Raw genomic sequence first — 16,631 nt, forward strand, 5'->3', positions numbered from 1 at the left:
ATTGAGTCTGGTATAACGGCAAGAGTCATTGTGTGCATGTGTGTGTGTCATAACAGGGAGACCTTGAGAACATATACATTCTGATTAAATATGCACGAACATGTGGGGGTTCAAATGGATACCAGAATGCACACACACACACACACACACACACACACACACACACACACACACACACACACACACACACACTGGCTCTCTCCATGAGAGCATCTTCATACATCATATACCATGGGTCACATTCTAGCCTTGGTGTGTCACTGTATGAGACATGCACACATACACACACACACACACGCTAACATTCATACTCTGGCATAAATCGCTATCCACTGTAACGTGAAAAAAGAAATCCTGTCATATTTCACACTTCCAGACTAACCTTGAGAAGTAACCGTCTCTTCCTCTGCCCTTATTGAAACAAATGGCATCAATCTGTGCTCTCAGCCAGCCATTAGACTGTGAGCCAGTCAGGGCCTGTCTCCGAGCCTTCCTCTGCTGCTGTTGCAGAGCAAGAGAGGGGGATGGAGGGAGGGAGTGGAAGAAGGGGGGTATGGAGGGAGGGAGGGATGGATGGAGGGAGGAGGGGAGAGATAGTAGGGGGAATGGAGGGGAGTGGTAGAACGGGGGGGATGGAGGGAATGATGGACGAGGGATAGGGGTCTCTCCATTGCTATTGTCTGTGGCAGCCTGTCTTTGGTGAAATGTGCTCATACTCTCTTAATCACGCGTAAAGTTTGAACATGTCATTGTGTGCTGAGTTTGAGACGAGCAGGTGTGCGTGTGTTACCTTCTTGCTGTGTCGTACTGGAAGTTTGCAGCAGGCAGTTGGGTGGTGTTGTTGTTGTGGACTACAGAAACAGAAAGGGGTGGGGCTGATACACCCAGAACAGTGATGTTCTCAAACACCAGGTTGTTGGGGTCCTTGTACCCAGAATGCATCACTTGCATGGTCAGTATGCCCTGGAGAGGGAGAGAGAGAGAGAGAGAGAGAGAGAGAGAGGAGAGAGAGAGAGAGAGAGAGAGAGAGAGAGAGAGAGAGAGAGAGAGAGGAGAGAGAGAGAGAGAGAGAGAGACAGAGGAGAGAGAGAAGAGAGAGGGAGACCAGGCTTAACATATACCAAATCCCCAATGCCTAGGTACTGTATAGTCACCAACCAGGCATCAACATTCATAATACATGTTAAAAACATACATAAAACATATGAGGGAATGTATGCACTTGTTTGAAGCTGATTTTGAAACTCAATTGCTTGGGCCACTGGCTCAATGGCCATATAACATTACCGAACTGTGGCTCGGGTCTGAGACTAATCTTCTGATATCTTGATATCAAGTGCTGGATGGATAAAAACTTTCTCCAACTTAATGACAGTAAGACGGAGGTGATTCTATTTGGTACCCCCAGATCAATTGATGATTCATCTAAAAAAAATGGGCCCCTTGTCAACCAATGTGCACTCCCATGCTAGAAATGTTGGTGTTATCTTTGATTCAGCACTAAAATTTGACAAACAAATTAATTATGTTGTCAAAGGTAGTTTATTTCATTTAGGGCTATTGCAAAACTAAAATCTTTCCTCTCTTTCAAGGACTTGGAAATTGTTATTCATGCACTTATATATCGTCTCGAATTGATAATTGTAATTCTCTGCATTATGGCATTTGTCAATCATCATTATCACACCTGCAGCTTGTCCAGAATGTGTCTGCTAGAATGTTGACTGGTACCAGGAAGAGGGAGCATAACTCCCAGATATTGGCCTCTCTTCACTGGTTGCCAGTCAAATATAGAATTGATTTTAAGGTGTTGTTACTAGTTTTTAAAGCTTTACATGGATTGGCTCCATTGTATATCTCAGATCTTCTTATGCTGTATCACTCTTCCAGGTCCCTTAGATCATCAACCCAGCTCCTTTAAGCCATTCCACAGACTCGGATGAAAACAAAAGGTGATCGTGGCTCTTCAGCAGTAGCCCCTACTCTGTGGAATAAACTGCCCATTTTTATCAGGTCATCCCCCACCACCGAGACATTTAAGTCTCGTCTTAAAACCTATTTTTATTCTTTGGCTTTCGGGTCAGTTTAGGGTCACTCGTGCTTAATGTAATTGTGTTGTTTGTCTGTTGTTCTTATTTATTGTTGTTTTGCCCTATTTGATGATTTTGTACAGCACTTTGGTTCGGCATTGGCTGTTTTTAAATGTGCTCTATAAATAAAACTGACTTGACTTGACTTCTGGTTGAAAATGATGGAAGCTTCAAAAACTGTGTTTAAGTGTTGAAGTGACTTACATAAACCGCGGAGAACTGGTAGTGGATGTGATTGCCCGATTCAACAGTTTCTGTAAAAGGTCAAGACAAGATGAATCATTTTCCCTCATTGCTACTGTGTTTCTTTGTTCATGACTCCATCAAATCACCTCTCTGACAGCCCTGTGGCTGTTTAACACGTTATAATTGTCGCACGCACATAGACACACGCACGCATGCACAAACACGAATAATACCTCGAGAGTCTCCATCATCCCAGAATAGCTCTCCTGCTGCTTGATTATTGTCATCGAGAGCCACGATCAAACCCATGGGGTTTCGCCGGCTGTGGGAACATGAATACACACACACACACACACACAAAGAGGCACAGAGACACACTCTACTTTTAAGAACACAACAAAAGGAGAGATGACATATTTTGTTCTTTGACGTTTTTGCATTTATGAGCGTTCACATGTGTTTATGTGTGTGTGTGTGTGTGTTTGTGGGTGGATATGTGGGTGGGTGTGTGTGTGTGTACCTGTATGTGGTGGTGACATCAGGTTTCTGAGTAGGAAGAATTGCTCCACCTCTGATGTGTAAACCAAGCTTGTCCGCGGGCAGGTACATATCAACATGCTGCCTGCGTGCTGTCACCTTCTCCATCTAATTGGTCAATGTGTGAGCAGTGAAAACGCTGTTGTTAGAGGATGTGTGTCTCTTTCTTTCTCTCTCTCTCTCTCTCTCTCTCTCTCTCTCTTTCTCTCTCTCTCTCTCTCTCTCTCTCTCTCTCTCTCTCTCTCTCTCTCTCTCTCTCTCTCTCTACGGTAGCTCAGAGACCGTAAGAAGACAGATTCCACACCACAATTAATTTTCAGAACCCTCAGGACAAATTCTTCGGACCAGGACAATTTAAAGCTTCCCCTCCTCTCTCGTGTCAGCATGTGTGTGTGTCTCAGTGTAAGTGTCAGTGAGTGTGTGTGTGTGTGTGTGTGCGCGTGTGACTATGCTGTATTTGTGTGTGTAAGAGGGAGTTACTGGAGCGTCTATAAGCAATTTCAGATCTTATCTATACTTTACTGTCAGCCTTAAGGGGAGCCCCTCCCCTCCTCCTCTTTTCCTCTCCTCCTCCCCTCCTTTCTTCTTTCAAGTCCTTTTCTCTGTAAATCTACACCCCTGTCCCGCCTCCCCAATCACAGGGGACCAACCAGGAGAAGGGCCAGCGGCGAGGGGAACAATCTAATCGCCTATCTAATCAGACCGCTCTTTACAGCTCCGCACAGCGCCCAAATAAGGTCCCACAGGAAATCTGCTCCTCTTTTATCTCTCCGACGGCAGATATTCTGTAGCTTTCACCTCGCCTCTCTGTTCTTACACTTCTATCTCTGTGTCTAATCTCAAACGAAGGAAATACCCCAAAGATTCACAATGTTGGTTCGGATAGGTGTCTCTGGACTTCCTTCTCCCTTCAGGAAGAAAACAATCCATTTGCACTTTCAAGTAAATGCCTTAATGGGGACACTTTCTTGCAAACTATCTATCATAAAGTGAGCTGTGTTTGCTAACATGGCATTGAAATTGAAATGACGGCACTGTTGCAGTTATACAAACATCCAGTCAGGTACAATAATTGAAGACAATGAATTTAAGGGAGGATGACAAGCAGGAATGGTTGGGGAGGAAACAATAAATGGTAAACTGGTAAACTGGAAATGCAAATCTCACCGTCTCGTAGTCGTACCACACAGAGTCTGGAATGTAGGCTCTGACATGTTCCACCCCCTGTCAAGGTAAAGGTTAAACAATCACGTCAGAAATATAAAAAAGAATAAGAAAAAGAATGTGGCAAAATTATTGATCCATAATAATAAAACACACAGCATCAAACAAAATGGTGTTTTCACAAAGTTTCTGTGATCTGGATGTTGAATGTGGTGACATGTAAGAGTTGTTACTTAGGAAAACCAGTTAGCATCAATGAAATGACAATGGATTTTCATGGATTGAGGGGGACAAACGAGAGCAATCAATAACACAAATATTTTTATAAACAATGATAAATCATCAATAACTGCGCCCCCTTTTCAAGAGGACCCACAGAGATATGTAATCGGTTTGCTGACCCCCTTCCATCCCATTCAACCCAAATACTGACACAGTCTAAAAGTTTGTCTTTCTTTCTTTCTTTCTTTCGCATTAGCAGTGAAGCTAACTGGGAATGAGGCTATCATTCAATGTTCCGAGTAATGAGGATGGCTAGCATTAGCCGTTATGCTAATGGTGACTGAAGCAGCAGTGTCCTCATTTAGAGAGACACAAAAAAGACTTGCTGAGGGTAGATCAGAGTGGCAGAGCGCCACTACATATTCCTAAAGAAGGTTTAACTAAGGTTGATCAGGTGTTAGGGCTTACAAAAAGGAGAGTGAAAGGGAAAGAGAGAGAGATGAGGAGATCACAGGGGTCTGGGAGAGCAGCTGATTAAGAGAATGCAGATGAGACGAGGGAGCCAGCGTTTGATGAAGGGAGGAGAAAAAAAGAAGTGTATGATGGACGTAACGGGGTAAAGGAGGAGAGGAGGAGGTACGGGCCTTGGCCCAGGGGGGGCGAGAGGGGCAGTGCTTCCCAGCTTCGCCATGCAGGCTGGAGATGAAGGTGGAGAGATCTGACAGATAGGCCTCAGACATGATTAGAGAGATGGAGAGTGTAGTGGGTGAAGAGAGAGAGAGGGGGGGGCAAGGAAGGAGGGAGAGTGTAGGGGGAGAGAGGAGGAAAGAGAGAGAGAGAGAGAGAGAGAGAGAGAGGGACAGTGTGGGGGGAGAGACACAGAAAGGGATGGAGAAAGAGACAGAACTAAGAGTGCTAAGGAGAGCTAAAGCGAACTAAAGCGAGAAAGAAAAACAAGCCCCAGTACCAGTGAAAAAGAGAGAAAGTCAGGTGAAGTGAAAGTTAGACTGAGGGAAGTAAAAGTAAATAGAAAAGTAAAAAGGCAAACCTTTCTGATCAGAAGATTGTGGTTGGGATCAGACCCTTAGCTCACCTCAACACCCTCCCTTTCTCCCTTTCTCCCTTTCTCCCTTTCTCTCTTTCTCTCTTTCTCTCTTTCTCTCTCTCTCTCTCTCTCTCTCTCTCTCTCTCTCTCTCTCTCTCTCTCTCTCTCTCTCTCTCTCTCTCTCTCTCTCTCTCTCTCTCTCTCTCTCTCTGCTTACAAAGGAAACTTTCTTTGACAATTACACTCTGATGAAAGTTATTATAATACCCCAGTCCCACTCTGAATCCATTTCACTCTGGTTTTCTATAATTCGCAAGGGGCCATGCTAAATTGCTTATTAATCAGGCCACTTTAACATGACCGCAATCTATCTAGTCACACACACACACGCACACACATGTACATACGCACGCACACACACACTATCTATCTGCACTTCTAATCTCCCTGTAATGAGGTCAGTGCTCTCATTAGAAGTGAGAGAAAGGAGGAGGGGTGTGAAAGACAGAAGAGGAAGACAGAGTGAGAGAGGGAGGAGAAAAACTAAATCCCATGTCATGCTCCCATCCCAGCGGAGGTCAACTACTGTGCATCTTCACGTGTGTCTCTTCGAATGCATGTGCCTGATGTCTGTGTGTGTGTGACAAGAAGACAGTGTCTGTGTGTGTGTGTGTGCGTGCCAGTGAGCGAGGAAGACAGACAGAGGGAATGAGAGAGAGCGTGTGTGTATATGTGTGTGTGTGTACGTCAGTGCAAGAGAAAAAAAGAGAACGAGTGTGTGGGTGTGGGTGTATGTGCGTGTGCGTGTACTGACCGGGTCTAGTACAGGAGTGATGAGCAGATGTTTTCCCCAGAGAAACTGGCGATCCACAGTCCAGGTGTTACTGTCTGAGTAGAACCTGAGGGAGGGAGAGAGAGAAAGAGAGACAATGAAAAAGACAGAGAGAAGGAACAAAAGCGAGAGACAATGAAGACAGAGAGAGGGAGACCGAGCGAGAGAACGGTTGACATCAACAACAAGGCACTGTGTGCGTCCACAAGCAGTTGGTTCATATGCACAACAGGCGGTGCATGTGGACGGTGGAGTCCGTTGAGCCTGCTAGCTCTGATGACATGCCACTGACACGCCAGGGAGCTGTGACTCACTCATTCATCACCGGCCTGACGACAGTTTCTCCTGTGGTGTGGGCCTTGTAGAACAAGGTGTAGAGGTAAGGGAGCAGGGTGTAACGGATGTTTAGGTAGCGCCTGGATGATTCCACCAGTCTGGAATTGGCACCATATATTGCAGGGTCTTGGGGCTGGAGGTGGAGGTGGAAGAGGAGAGGAAGGAGACAGAGGTGGAGTAGGAGGTGGAGGAGGAAAGGAAGTAGGGAGGAAGGGAAGGAGAAAGAGAAAGAGGGAGGAGGAGATGGATGAGGATGAGAAATAGAAAGAGGCTTTATTGGCATGACTAGGAAAGATGCAGAAATCATTGAACACAATACACATCTATTTGATACACATTATTTCACAAAAGTTCAACTTGTTTCTTGTCATACATTGCAGTGTTCGACATCAAGTATGTGTTAAGTGGAACAAAAGAAAGAAAAAAAAGAGGAAAAAAGGAGTGAAAGAAAATAGAAAGAATGGAGCAAAAGAGCACATCAAGAAAGTTGAATACGTTCGACAATAGTGAGGGAAAGAAAGTGATGAAGGGGCTAAAAAGAGAGTGAGAGACTCGCTGATGGAGGGAAATAAAGCTGAGAGAATAAAGAGTAGGGCCGACTGATGGCAGCGAGCGAGTGAGCGCGGCAGAGAGAAAGAGCGAGAGAAAGGAAATAGAAGTAGGTTTTAATCCCATAATTGTGGAGTCTGAGAGGATGATTAGCAGCTGAAGGGCCTTCCTCCTCTCATCAGGCTAATCATTCATGCCCTGAGTGTGTCTGTGTGTGTGTGTGTGCGTGTGTGTGTGTGTGTGTGTGTGTGTGTGTGTGTGTGTGTGTGTGTGTGTGTGTGTGTGTGTGTGTGTGAAAGGGAGAGAGTCGGTGTGAGAGTATGTGTATGTGTGTGAGTGTGCAAATATGTGTGAGGACACGTGTGCTTGTGTGAGTGTGTGTTGTTTGTGCACTTGTGCATATGAATGTGGACTCTGCCCTTCTGATGAGAGAAGTGATTAGGGCAATGCAAAGGTCACACATTTGCCAACTCATTTACTGGTAATCTTTTTTTCTATTCATCATCATTTTCCTGTCATCGCGCATGCAGCATAATGCTCTGTATCTCTTCTTCCCCCTCTCTCTGTCTCTCTCTCTCACAGTCTGTCTCTCTCACTATATCACTCTGTCTGTGTCTTTCTCTGTAAGTATACATCTTTGTCAGTTTGTAATTAACATTACTAATAAAAAAGCTTGGCTGGGTTAGGCTCATCTAGAACGGTACCTTGTAACCTTGGGCGTTGTGGTTCCTGCTGAAGGGGTAGAAAGCCCCCACCTGCATCCACCTGCGACACAACTCCTCCGATGGTTCATCAAAGAAACCGCAGATGTCTGCCCCGATCTGAACCCACACACAAACACACACCGACACATTCATGAATGACAGTTGCCCGTTTTAACTTGAAGAATGGGCAGCACAGGCCACAAGATCCACCATATTAAACTGACAGTATGACAAAGTGATGTTGACATTCTACCATGGAAGGGAAAAGATAACATCCCAAGCAATCCTGGGCTTAACTGTGTGTTCGAAGATTCACAGTGGCCTGTATTGTCCTAAATATGTTGTCCATGACTGAGCCTGCACATGTCCCTTTGTGGGAGAGGTGCATTCTACTGTTGCTATTCATTACTACTAGGCTGTAAGGCTGGGTGTCAACCTGTTCCCACTTCTCATATGCTAAAATCTGGAGTTGCTCGACAGGGTCTCAACTTTATGGCTCTCACACCTCATTGTGTAACTTCCTGTAGCATCCTGCTAGTCATATGCTGACAAGTAAGGGTCAAGATTTGGTTTGATTGGTTGTTCTTGTGTATAAAAGGAATTGCGAAGCATTGTTCAGTGGATTCTTGATCTCCTAAGACCTTCTCCTCAGCTCTGGCTTGTACTCCTTCTCCTTGCGCACCTCTTACTGTCTCTCTGATTTAAAATAATCATGGTAGAGTAGGTAAGAGTTAATCTTCATTTTGTAACATGTTTGCCTTGTAATTGTTTTCATTGATTTGAAATGTTATTAAATATTTATTTAATTTAACCTTATTTTGACCATTCTTGCTCTGATTTAACCCATAGGGTCAAATAACTGGAATTCCATTGGTATTGGCATTATTTGGTTCATGCTAATACACTGTTTAGTTTCCCATCTTCCTTTAATTTCCCATAAGGGAATTAGTTTTGGTTGTTTGGCCGATATTTAACCCCCTACAAGGCCACTTACATGTTCAATAGGGAAGAAATCAAACCAGATCCCATTTACCTGGTTTTCAAGGGTTTTGGTACGGTCAGTTTGTGTGTCTGTGTGTGTATGTCCTCGTCAGTTTGTGTGTCTGTGTGTGTATGTCCTCGTCAGTTTGTGTGTCTGTGTGTGTATGTCCTCATCAAGGAATTGGAAAACCTCTCCAACAGAGTCCCTTTAGGACCGAGGTTGGCTACTCCAAATCTAGATGGCTGACACAGCTGGTGAAGTGTGTTTTGTGTGTGTGTGTGTGTTTGAGTGTGTGTGACTCCCTATTGGCATTTTTCCCCTGTTTGAACCTTGTGTTTTGTCTGTTCTACCACGGTAGAACACCAAGCCAAGCTCCTCTCAGCCACACAATCACCATCTCACCACAAATCGTTCTCCACCACCCTCATCTATGTTGCAGTGTGTGGACCTGAGTGCACCTCTCCCGAAATCAATCAGTGTCTCATCTGATGAAACACCACCGATGAGCCTGCCACTCCTGAGAAGGTAAACTAAAGAACTAAAAGTAAAGCCCAAACTAAACCACCCTCCAATCCATAAAAAAATATGAATCAAATTATCTTTCAAGAGACCTAGTGAAATATTCATCGAGGCAATCCAACAAGTTTAAAATTGAAATCGAAACCAATTAAACAAAGCCAGGACAAGCCAATAAAGACAGTCGAAATCAATACAAAATATCAGCCAACCAAAATAGACTCAATATAAATGGATGGGTAGACCAGCCACTGAGAGAGCAGGTGAGACAGAGTTGAACCACTCACGTAGGGAACGCCAAACAGGCTGAACTCCAGCATGCCAGGGATGGCCCATTTGATGTCGTTCCAGTTGGCGGCGTTGTCGCCCAGCCAGTGGCCCGCGTATTTACCCACTCCTGGGAAGGAGGAACGGGTCAACATGAGGGTCCGGTTCCCCCCAAACACCCTCTTCAGAGCCCTGAGAAAGAGAGGGAAAGAGAGGGAAAGGAGAGCATGCGAGTAGTGAAAAAGTAAATGTGGAGTGAGAAGGAGAGTAAGAACGAAAGAGATATGGAGTGAGAAGGAGAGGGATAGGGGAGGTAGAAGGAGAGTGAGCAGAACAGGCAAAGGTGAGAAAAGGGGAGGGAGAGAGAGAGACAGAGATAGAAAGAAGGAAGAGAAGGTAGAGGAGAGAGAGAAGGAGAAAAAAACGAAAAGGTTAGGGAGAAAGAAAGAGAGGAGCGTGGTTTAGAAGAGGGAGTGAAATGGAAAGCATTGTGGATGTCATTTGTAGTCGCGATTGTTCTGTTTGGTTTGCTGAATCGAACTACCATCGATTTTTATGATAATGCCAAAAGGCTAATGATGTTGTACCAACGCTGTATCCTGCCAAGAGAGTTTTACACAGAGGAGAGAAAACAACTGTGGAAGAGAAAGAGACAGAAAAAAATCTGAGAAAGAATGGAGTGTGACTCAGCAAACCAAGACCTCCCTGAACACTTGCGACTCGTGTGTGTGCATGTGTGTAGGTGTGTGTGTGGGAGGGGGGCTTGTTACTGAGAAAGAAAGTGTGAGAGTGAATGACGTAAAAATCTAGATAGAAAAAGAACTTCACTGAACTTCACTCAGTAACTAGGCCCAAGGCTACAGAAGATGTAGCCTAACTTCAAAACCAGTGGACTGAACTCTGAACTCTCCATCCTGAGAAGCTTATGCAATGTTGATCATCTGAACTCACTTCTCTGAAGCCAGCACCATGGAGTAGCCATAGAGACTGTGGACATCGTAGTGGTTGCCCCAAGTCTGTTTGGCGTCCATGCACAGAGTTTTGCTGTACATCAGGTCATCCAGAATCCCTACGGACAGACACGAGAGGGATAAGGATGAAGAGAGGGAAGACAGGGGGAGAAGGAGAGGGAGAAGGAGAGGAAGAGAGAGACAAGAAGGGAGACTGAAAGATGTTGGGAAAGAGATAAAACAATTACATTGTTGGAGAAAAGAAACATTTACTATTTTGCACACTCACTGGGGGTGTAAGGAGGGTAGTTGAGGTTGTTGTCAGCACAGCCTTTGTTCGAGCCCTGCTTGAAGTTTGCCACTTCGTTCATATCCTAGCAGGTGACAGAACGTCAGGAGATGGAAGCCATGTTAGGGACCTCTCAAGAACCAGACGAATGAAACATCCAGCTCATTTGTCAACATCGCTGACATTCAAGGCGCGTGCACCGCAGTGTGAGATACTTCCACGCAGGCTCTCCTCAGAGTTATTGGATTGTGATATGTGTATAACATATTCAAAAGATTGATGGCTGCGCGTGGGCATGAGAGGCGAGGCGGACTCACGATCCAGAGGGCGTCGTGCTTGACCTCCCTGGAGAACCTCTCGTACTCGTCCTCCCACCACTCGATGCAGCCAGGGTTGGTGTAGTCAGGGAACACCGTCTCCCCCGGCCAAACCTGGGGGTTGGAAGACGGGTGTAGAAGGGGTGGTGGGGATGGAGGGAAGGTAGTGGGGAGGTGGAGGAGGGGTGGGGGGTTGAGGGTTGGTGGTAGAGAGGCGTAAGAGAGGTGGGGGAGGTGGTGGGAAGGGTTGGGGGGTGGGTCGATAGGGTGGTTTGGTTACTGAGAGGATGATGGAGGGGCAGTCGTGATGGTCATTGTAATGACGGTGAGAGGGTGATGCATTCAAAGCCACAGAAAGAGAAGAGAGGGGATCAAGGACAGATGGTAGGGATCGAGCGAAGCGAAAAGAGACCGGGAGCAAGGGAAAGAGAAGAAGAGAGCGAGGATACAAACGATTAGAGGACAGTGGAAGGAGATAGGGAGGGTAGTCGGAAAATAGAGGGAGCGAGTGTAGGAGAAGGAGAGAGAAATGTGAAAGTAGAAAAGGGGACAGTAGAGGAGAGAGGGATGAGAAGAGAGGAGAGCAGAAATCGATAATGCAATAGAAATCTCCAGACGTGGTGTTGTTAGAAGCTGTTGATAATGACATGCTTTGAGAGTAATGATTAATACACAGATAGAGACATGAGAATGCTAGACAGGTACTGGCAGTGCTGTGTGTGTGTGTGTGGGTGTGTGCGCGTGTGCCTCTGTGTGTTTATGACCTTGTATAACAAGCTAAAGATTAAATCTCAAGGTCCAGTAAAACACTATGGTTACCATTTTACCTTTTATTTCATTGCTCTTCTGCCTTTACACCCAAGAACAGAGAAAGCCCATGAATCATGTTCACACACAGACACAAACACACAATCACAGGCACATACAGTGTGGGCATACACAAAACACACACACACACTCAAGCAAAGGAACAAAAACATGGGCACATGGGCATACACAAGCACGTCAACACACACGCACATACACATGCTATTAGGATTGACCTCTCGTGGGATCAGATTTACAGCGCTGCCTGTTCTAAAGCTCAAGGTCAAGGTTAATTGATTGTCAGACATAGTTTCCATCCTTCTCTCCATGTCTGTCTTTTCATCCTTCTCTCTCCATGCTCTCACTCCCTCCATAGGCCTTCACCCATGCTCCTTCTTTCTCTCTGTTTCCTATTCCAACCATCACCCTCTCCCCTCCTCACCATTGACTCTTTTTCTTCACAGTGTCATCATTTTTCATAAACACTGGAGTTCTCTATGAACATCTGTGATCCGGATGTTTTACCCAACCTCCATTTTCGTAGATGGAGGCTTCCAGAAATAGCTGTTCCTTTCATCCTCTTCTCCATTACCCCACTAATGTATCTAATAAATACAAGACTACTTCTGCCTGCACCACCAGCACCATCAGCCCCACTTCCCCACTCCAATTCAGAGGCATTCTTTCTGTTTTCACAAGCAGAACACACACATCCCAACACACACTCGCACACATCCCAACACACACACATGCACACAGATATGGAACGGGTGTAAGCACAGTCTGTGATGCAGAACAGTTTGAGATTAAACATTAATGTGAAATCGATGCATATGTTTGACCCGATAGAAAACCATAAAAAAGCGATTAGCGCAACGCCTGGCTTAATCGCAGAGCTAATCACAAGAGACTTTGTAACCCGTGTGATACGTTGTTTACCACGCTCCGAGGGGTCCATAATACTTTCCCTGTAGACAGCACTCAATACAACAGAGGACTGACACAAATGATGACACAAACACACATACACACCCACAAACATCGCTCCACAAACACACACTAACTCAGATATATTTGCTAACACACACACCCACACACACACAAACATACTCTCACACATACACAGCTCACCTCTCCCACTAAAGGTGTGGTCCCATCATCTTCAGTGACCCAAGCTTTCTTCTGGGTTCCTCTGTCATATGACTCATAAGGCCCGTTGATCCTCCTACTGGTGGCCACTGCAGGGTCCTGAGAGACATCACTGGCAGTTAGGACCCGCACACTTCACACACATCTCACGCACACCTCACACACATCTCACGCACACCTCACACACATCTCACGCACACCTCACACACATCTCACACACACCTCCCACACACCTCACACGCATCTCACGCACACCTCACGCACACCTCACGCACACCTCACGCACACCTCACACACACCTCACGCACACCTCACGCACACCTCACACACGTCTCACACACATCTCACACACACCTCACGCACACCTCACACTCACCTCACGCACACCTCACACACATCTCACGCACACCTCACGCACACCTCACACACGTCTCACGCACACCTCACACACATCTCACACACACCTCACACACCTCACACACACCTCACACACACCTCCCACACACCTCACACGCATCTCACGCACACCTCACGCACACCTCACGCACACCTCACGCACACCTCACACACACCTCACGCACACCTCACGCACACCTCACACACGTCTCACACACATCTCACACACACCTCACGCACACCTCACACTCACCTCACGCACACCTCACACACATCTCACGCACACCTCACGCACACCTCACACACGTCTCACGCACACCTCACACACATCTCACACACACCTCACACACGTCTCACACACACCTCACACACACCTCACACACACCTCACACACATCTCACACACCTCACACACGTCTCACACACGTCTCACACACACCTCACACACATCTCACACACACCTTACACACATCTCACACACATCTCACACATACCTCACACACATCTCACACACATCTCTACAGCCTCCCACATGTGCATATGATCACTGGTGAATTCATTTTCACTGGCCAAAAAAACATGCAGCGTCTGGCATATTTTTGAACATTCAGCTTGTAGAACATGATGGTTTCAACAAGTATCAAGAAGTTGTTTGGACTGTGTGTGTGAAGTGCTTTTAACTCACAATTTGCACTGTATGAAGAATATGAACTTCATTATTCAGAGATTGTGTAGACTGTGTTTGAGCTTGCGGTGTGTGACTCACCAATATGAGAATGTATCTCTGTCCTTTCTCATGGAGATAATCAGCAAACTGAGGAAGCTCTTTGAAATTAACCAGATCATAAGTGAAGTCCTTCTTATCCTCCATGTAATCTATATCAGTGTACTGGATGTCCTGAAAGGAGAAAGGAAAAGGAGCTAACTAGTTTCAAGGGCACTTTAAAGCTTTCATCCTCTCAAGTTGGACTAGATCAGGTCGGTTAGGTCCCTTCACACTTACATGACATTCAAGTTCATTTCATTCAACATGTCACACCACGATTAATGCTTCTGTGGAGCCTTAGTGTGAATTCTACCGTCTGTGCCCAGGCAAAGACAACATCCTTGTCTTTGCTTGACCTAGATATCCCTGGACGTGCCATGCTTTCTGGTTGCGCAGTGACTCCAGCCCAACTCTGGCGGCATCTTATCACACATTCAAAGCCTACAGTATGTTAATATGTTAGCGTCTTGGCATGACTCAAACGCATTAAATTCACATTTGCATCCAAGTCTGAATTGGATGTATTTAGAAGGGCTTTCAAGTGGGGCTCAAACACATTGGTTCACGGCTGCCTTCCCAATGCATGACTTAAACGCGAACGCTCGAAAATGTGCATCTTAATGACGAATTTAAAGTACCCTCTTCCTCACCCCCCGCAAACCCCCACCTGCACAAAAATATATTAGCATCTTACTCTATCTAATAAGCGCAGGCCCAAGATTAGCAACTTAGCATCACTCCCAGGCATCTGCTGTAGTGTTAGCCTGCTGGCGAGCCTGCGAGTGTTACAGACCTTGATGTGAATGCCTGCGACTTGGCTAACGTGCAGCAGAACCTTGGGAGGATTTGAAAGTGTGTGCACATTCTGTTTCTGGTCTCAGGCCCTGATTTGCTCGTCTGTCAGTCCCCCCCGCCGCCGCCCCCCCAGCACCTCCCCACCCCCGCCCCCTCACCCCACCCCCCTCTCTCTTTCTCGCTGGAACAGATGGTTAGGCCTTCCTGCCAGTGCCTTCACTAATGTTGTCGGGTTCCAGACGTATTAGGGTAATGTGATAATGCCCTCTGTGGTCTATCTGATGGCGATCAAACGCGTGGCGCCATACATCTCCAGTGAAACCAGCTGTCATCTTGTGTCTTTTGGGGCGGGAGGGACTGAGGGATATCTAGATATGACTCGCAGTGCGGTTTTATGCATTTCTTGATCCAGCCTCTGTTGGAGCATGCCTGTCTTATATTTTAACCACAGTCAATGTTGTTACCAAAGGGAGGGGTGGGGGGAGCGTGGATGGGGTGTTGCAGTGCGGTGGACCGCTTGTTTCCGGAGTTCCGTGGTCAAGTGTTACTGTGTGGATGAGGTCTCTCTGGGTGAAAGGATCGCACCAGCTATCAGACTTTCTCCTGGTCCAGATCCAAAAAACCAGCCTCAACATTTCACAATATGTTTTTTTCATCACGTTGAAAACCTTAGCCCTTACCACCCCACCCCGATACACACACACACACATGCCCTATCCGGGCATGTTGATCTCTGGCAGCTTCATATCGCTGAAGGAGAGCTGCCAGGGTGGAATTGATGGACAATGATACCAAGTCAGTGATAGCTGGATTAGCTCACAAAGTCCCTCTGCTAACACTGTGGGATCAACTGATAACACTCCTAGCACAACCATGTTTCCTGTGTGTGTGTGTGTGTGTGTGAGTGTGTGCGTGTATGTGTGTGTGTGGGCGGATCATGACTGGATGAACGGACCCTGTTGATCAGCATTGACTCAAGTCTCTTTCGCTATCATGAGATTCTTGTCAGGCTTCTTGTCATTCTTGTCATAACCAAGCTGTTCAAACCACATTCCTCCTCTGCCTACCGAAACAGTGTTCTGTGTTCCTGCTGTTCCCCAAGGACTTACATATGGGATACCTATGGCGCGGTTCCTCTCCACTGTTCTCTTGACCTCGTCCAGACTGCCGTAGTCCCACCGGGACAATTGGAACCCCAGGGACCAATAGGGAGGGATCACTGGCCGCCCCACCAACTGCACACACACACCACACACACACATGACACATAAACACACGTACACACACACACACACACAGATAGATATCATAAAAAGGACATTGTAAATAAAGAATTGATGCAGATATGCATACAAACACACATACAGACACAATACACAAACATGCACAAATAGGTAGGGTCATAGGTAGGGTCTCACCAGAACAAACTCCTGGACGACCTCTTCTGGTGTGTCTCCAAACAGGATGTAGAAGTCCAGAACTCCACCAATGGTTCTGTATGTCACGGCTGGTGCAGGCTGGAGGGTCACCTCTACACCAGGTCACACACACACACACAAATCCACAAATAAATGGCTTTGACTCATTTCAAAATGAAATCAAAGCCTTTTATTTGTGGATGAGTGTGTGCGTGTGTGTGTGTGTGTGTGTGTGTGCGCCCGTGTGTGTGTGTGCTTTTCAATTTACCCATAGCATTGCTGTTCATCAAAAAGACACCAAAAGACTTTCCAGTC

The 16,631-nt window shown here is 46.2% G+C and overlaps 1 protein-coding gene across 1 annotated transcript in view; it reads right to left on the reverse strand.

The window, feature by feature from the left end:
* The window catches only part of si (sucrase-isomaltase), a 41,042-nt gene that overhangs the window by 16,240 nt on the left and 8,171 nt on the right, over positions 1–16,631 (reverse strand). The window contains 17 exon segments of the mRNA XM_067246607.1: positions 791–963; positions 2,295–2,344; positions 2,510–2,598; positions 2,797–2,921; positions 3,981–4,037; positions 6,059–6,143; positions 6,391–6,545; positions 7,666–7,782; positions 9,451–9,622; positions 10,382–10,499; positions 10,670–10,754; positions 10,987–11,100; positions 12,925–13,041; positions 14,104–14,235; positions 16,008–16,133; positions 16,317–16,429; positions 16,585–16,631. The exon segment at positions 16,585–16,631 is cut by the window's right edge and continues 53 nt beyond it. Coding sequence (XP_067102708.1) covers positions 791–963; positions 2,295–2,344; positions 2,510–2,598; positions 2,797–2,921; positions 3,981–4,037; positions 6,059–6,143; positions 6,391–6,545; positions 7,666–7,782; positions 9,451–9,622; positions 10,382–10,499; positions 10,670–10,754; positions 10,987–11,100; positions 12,925–13,041; positions 14,104–14,235; positions 16,008–16,133; positions 16,317–16,429; positions 16,585–16,631 — 1,875 coding nt within the window.

This window comes from Osmerus mordax, chromosome 11 (assembly GCF_038355195.1).
Source record: "Osmerus mordax isolate fOsmMor3 chromosome 11, fOsmMor3.pri, whole genome shotgun sequence".
Taxonomy (NCBI): Eukaryota; Metazoa; Chordata; class Actinopteri; order Osmeriformes; family Osmeridae; genus Osmerus; species Osmerus mordax.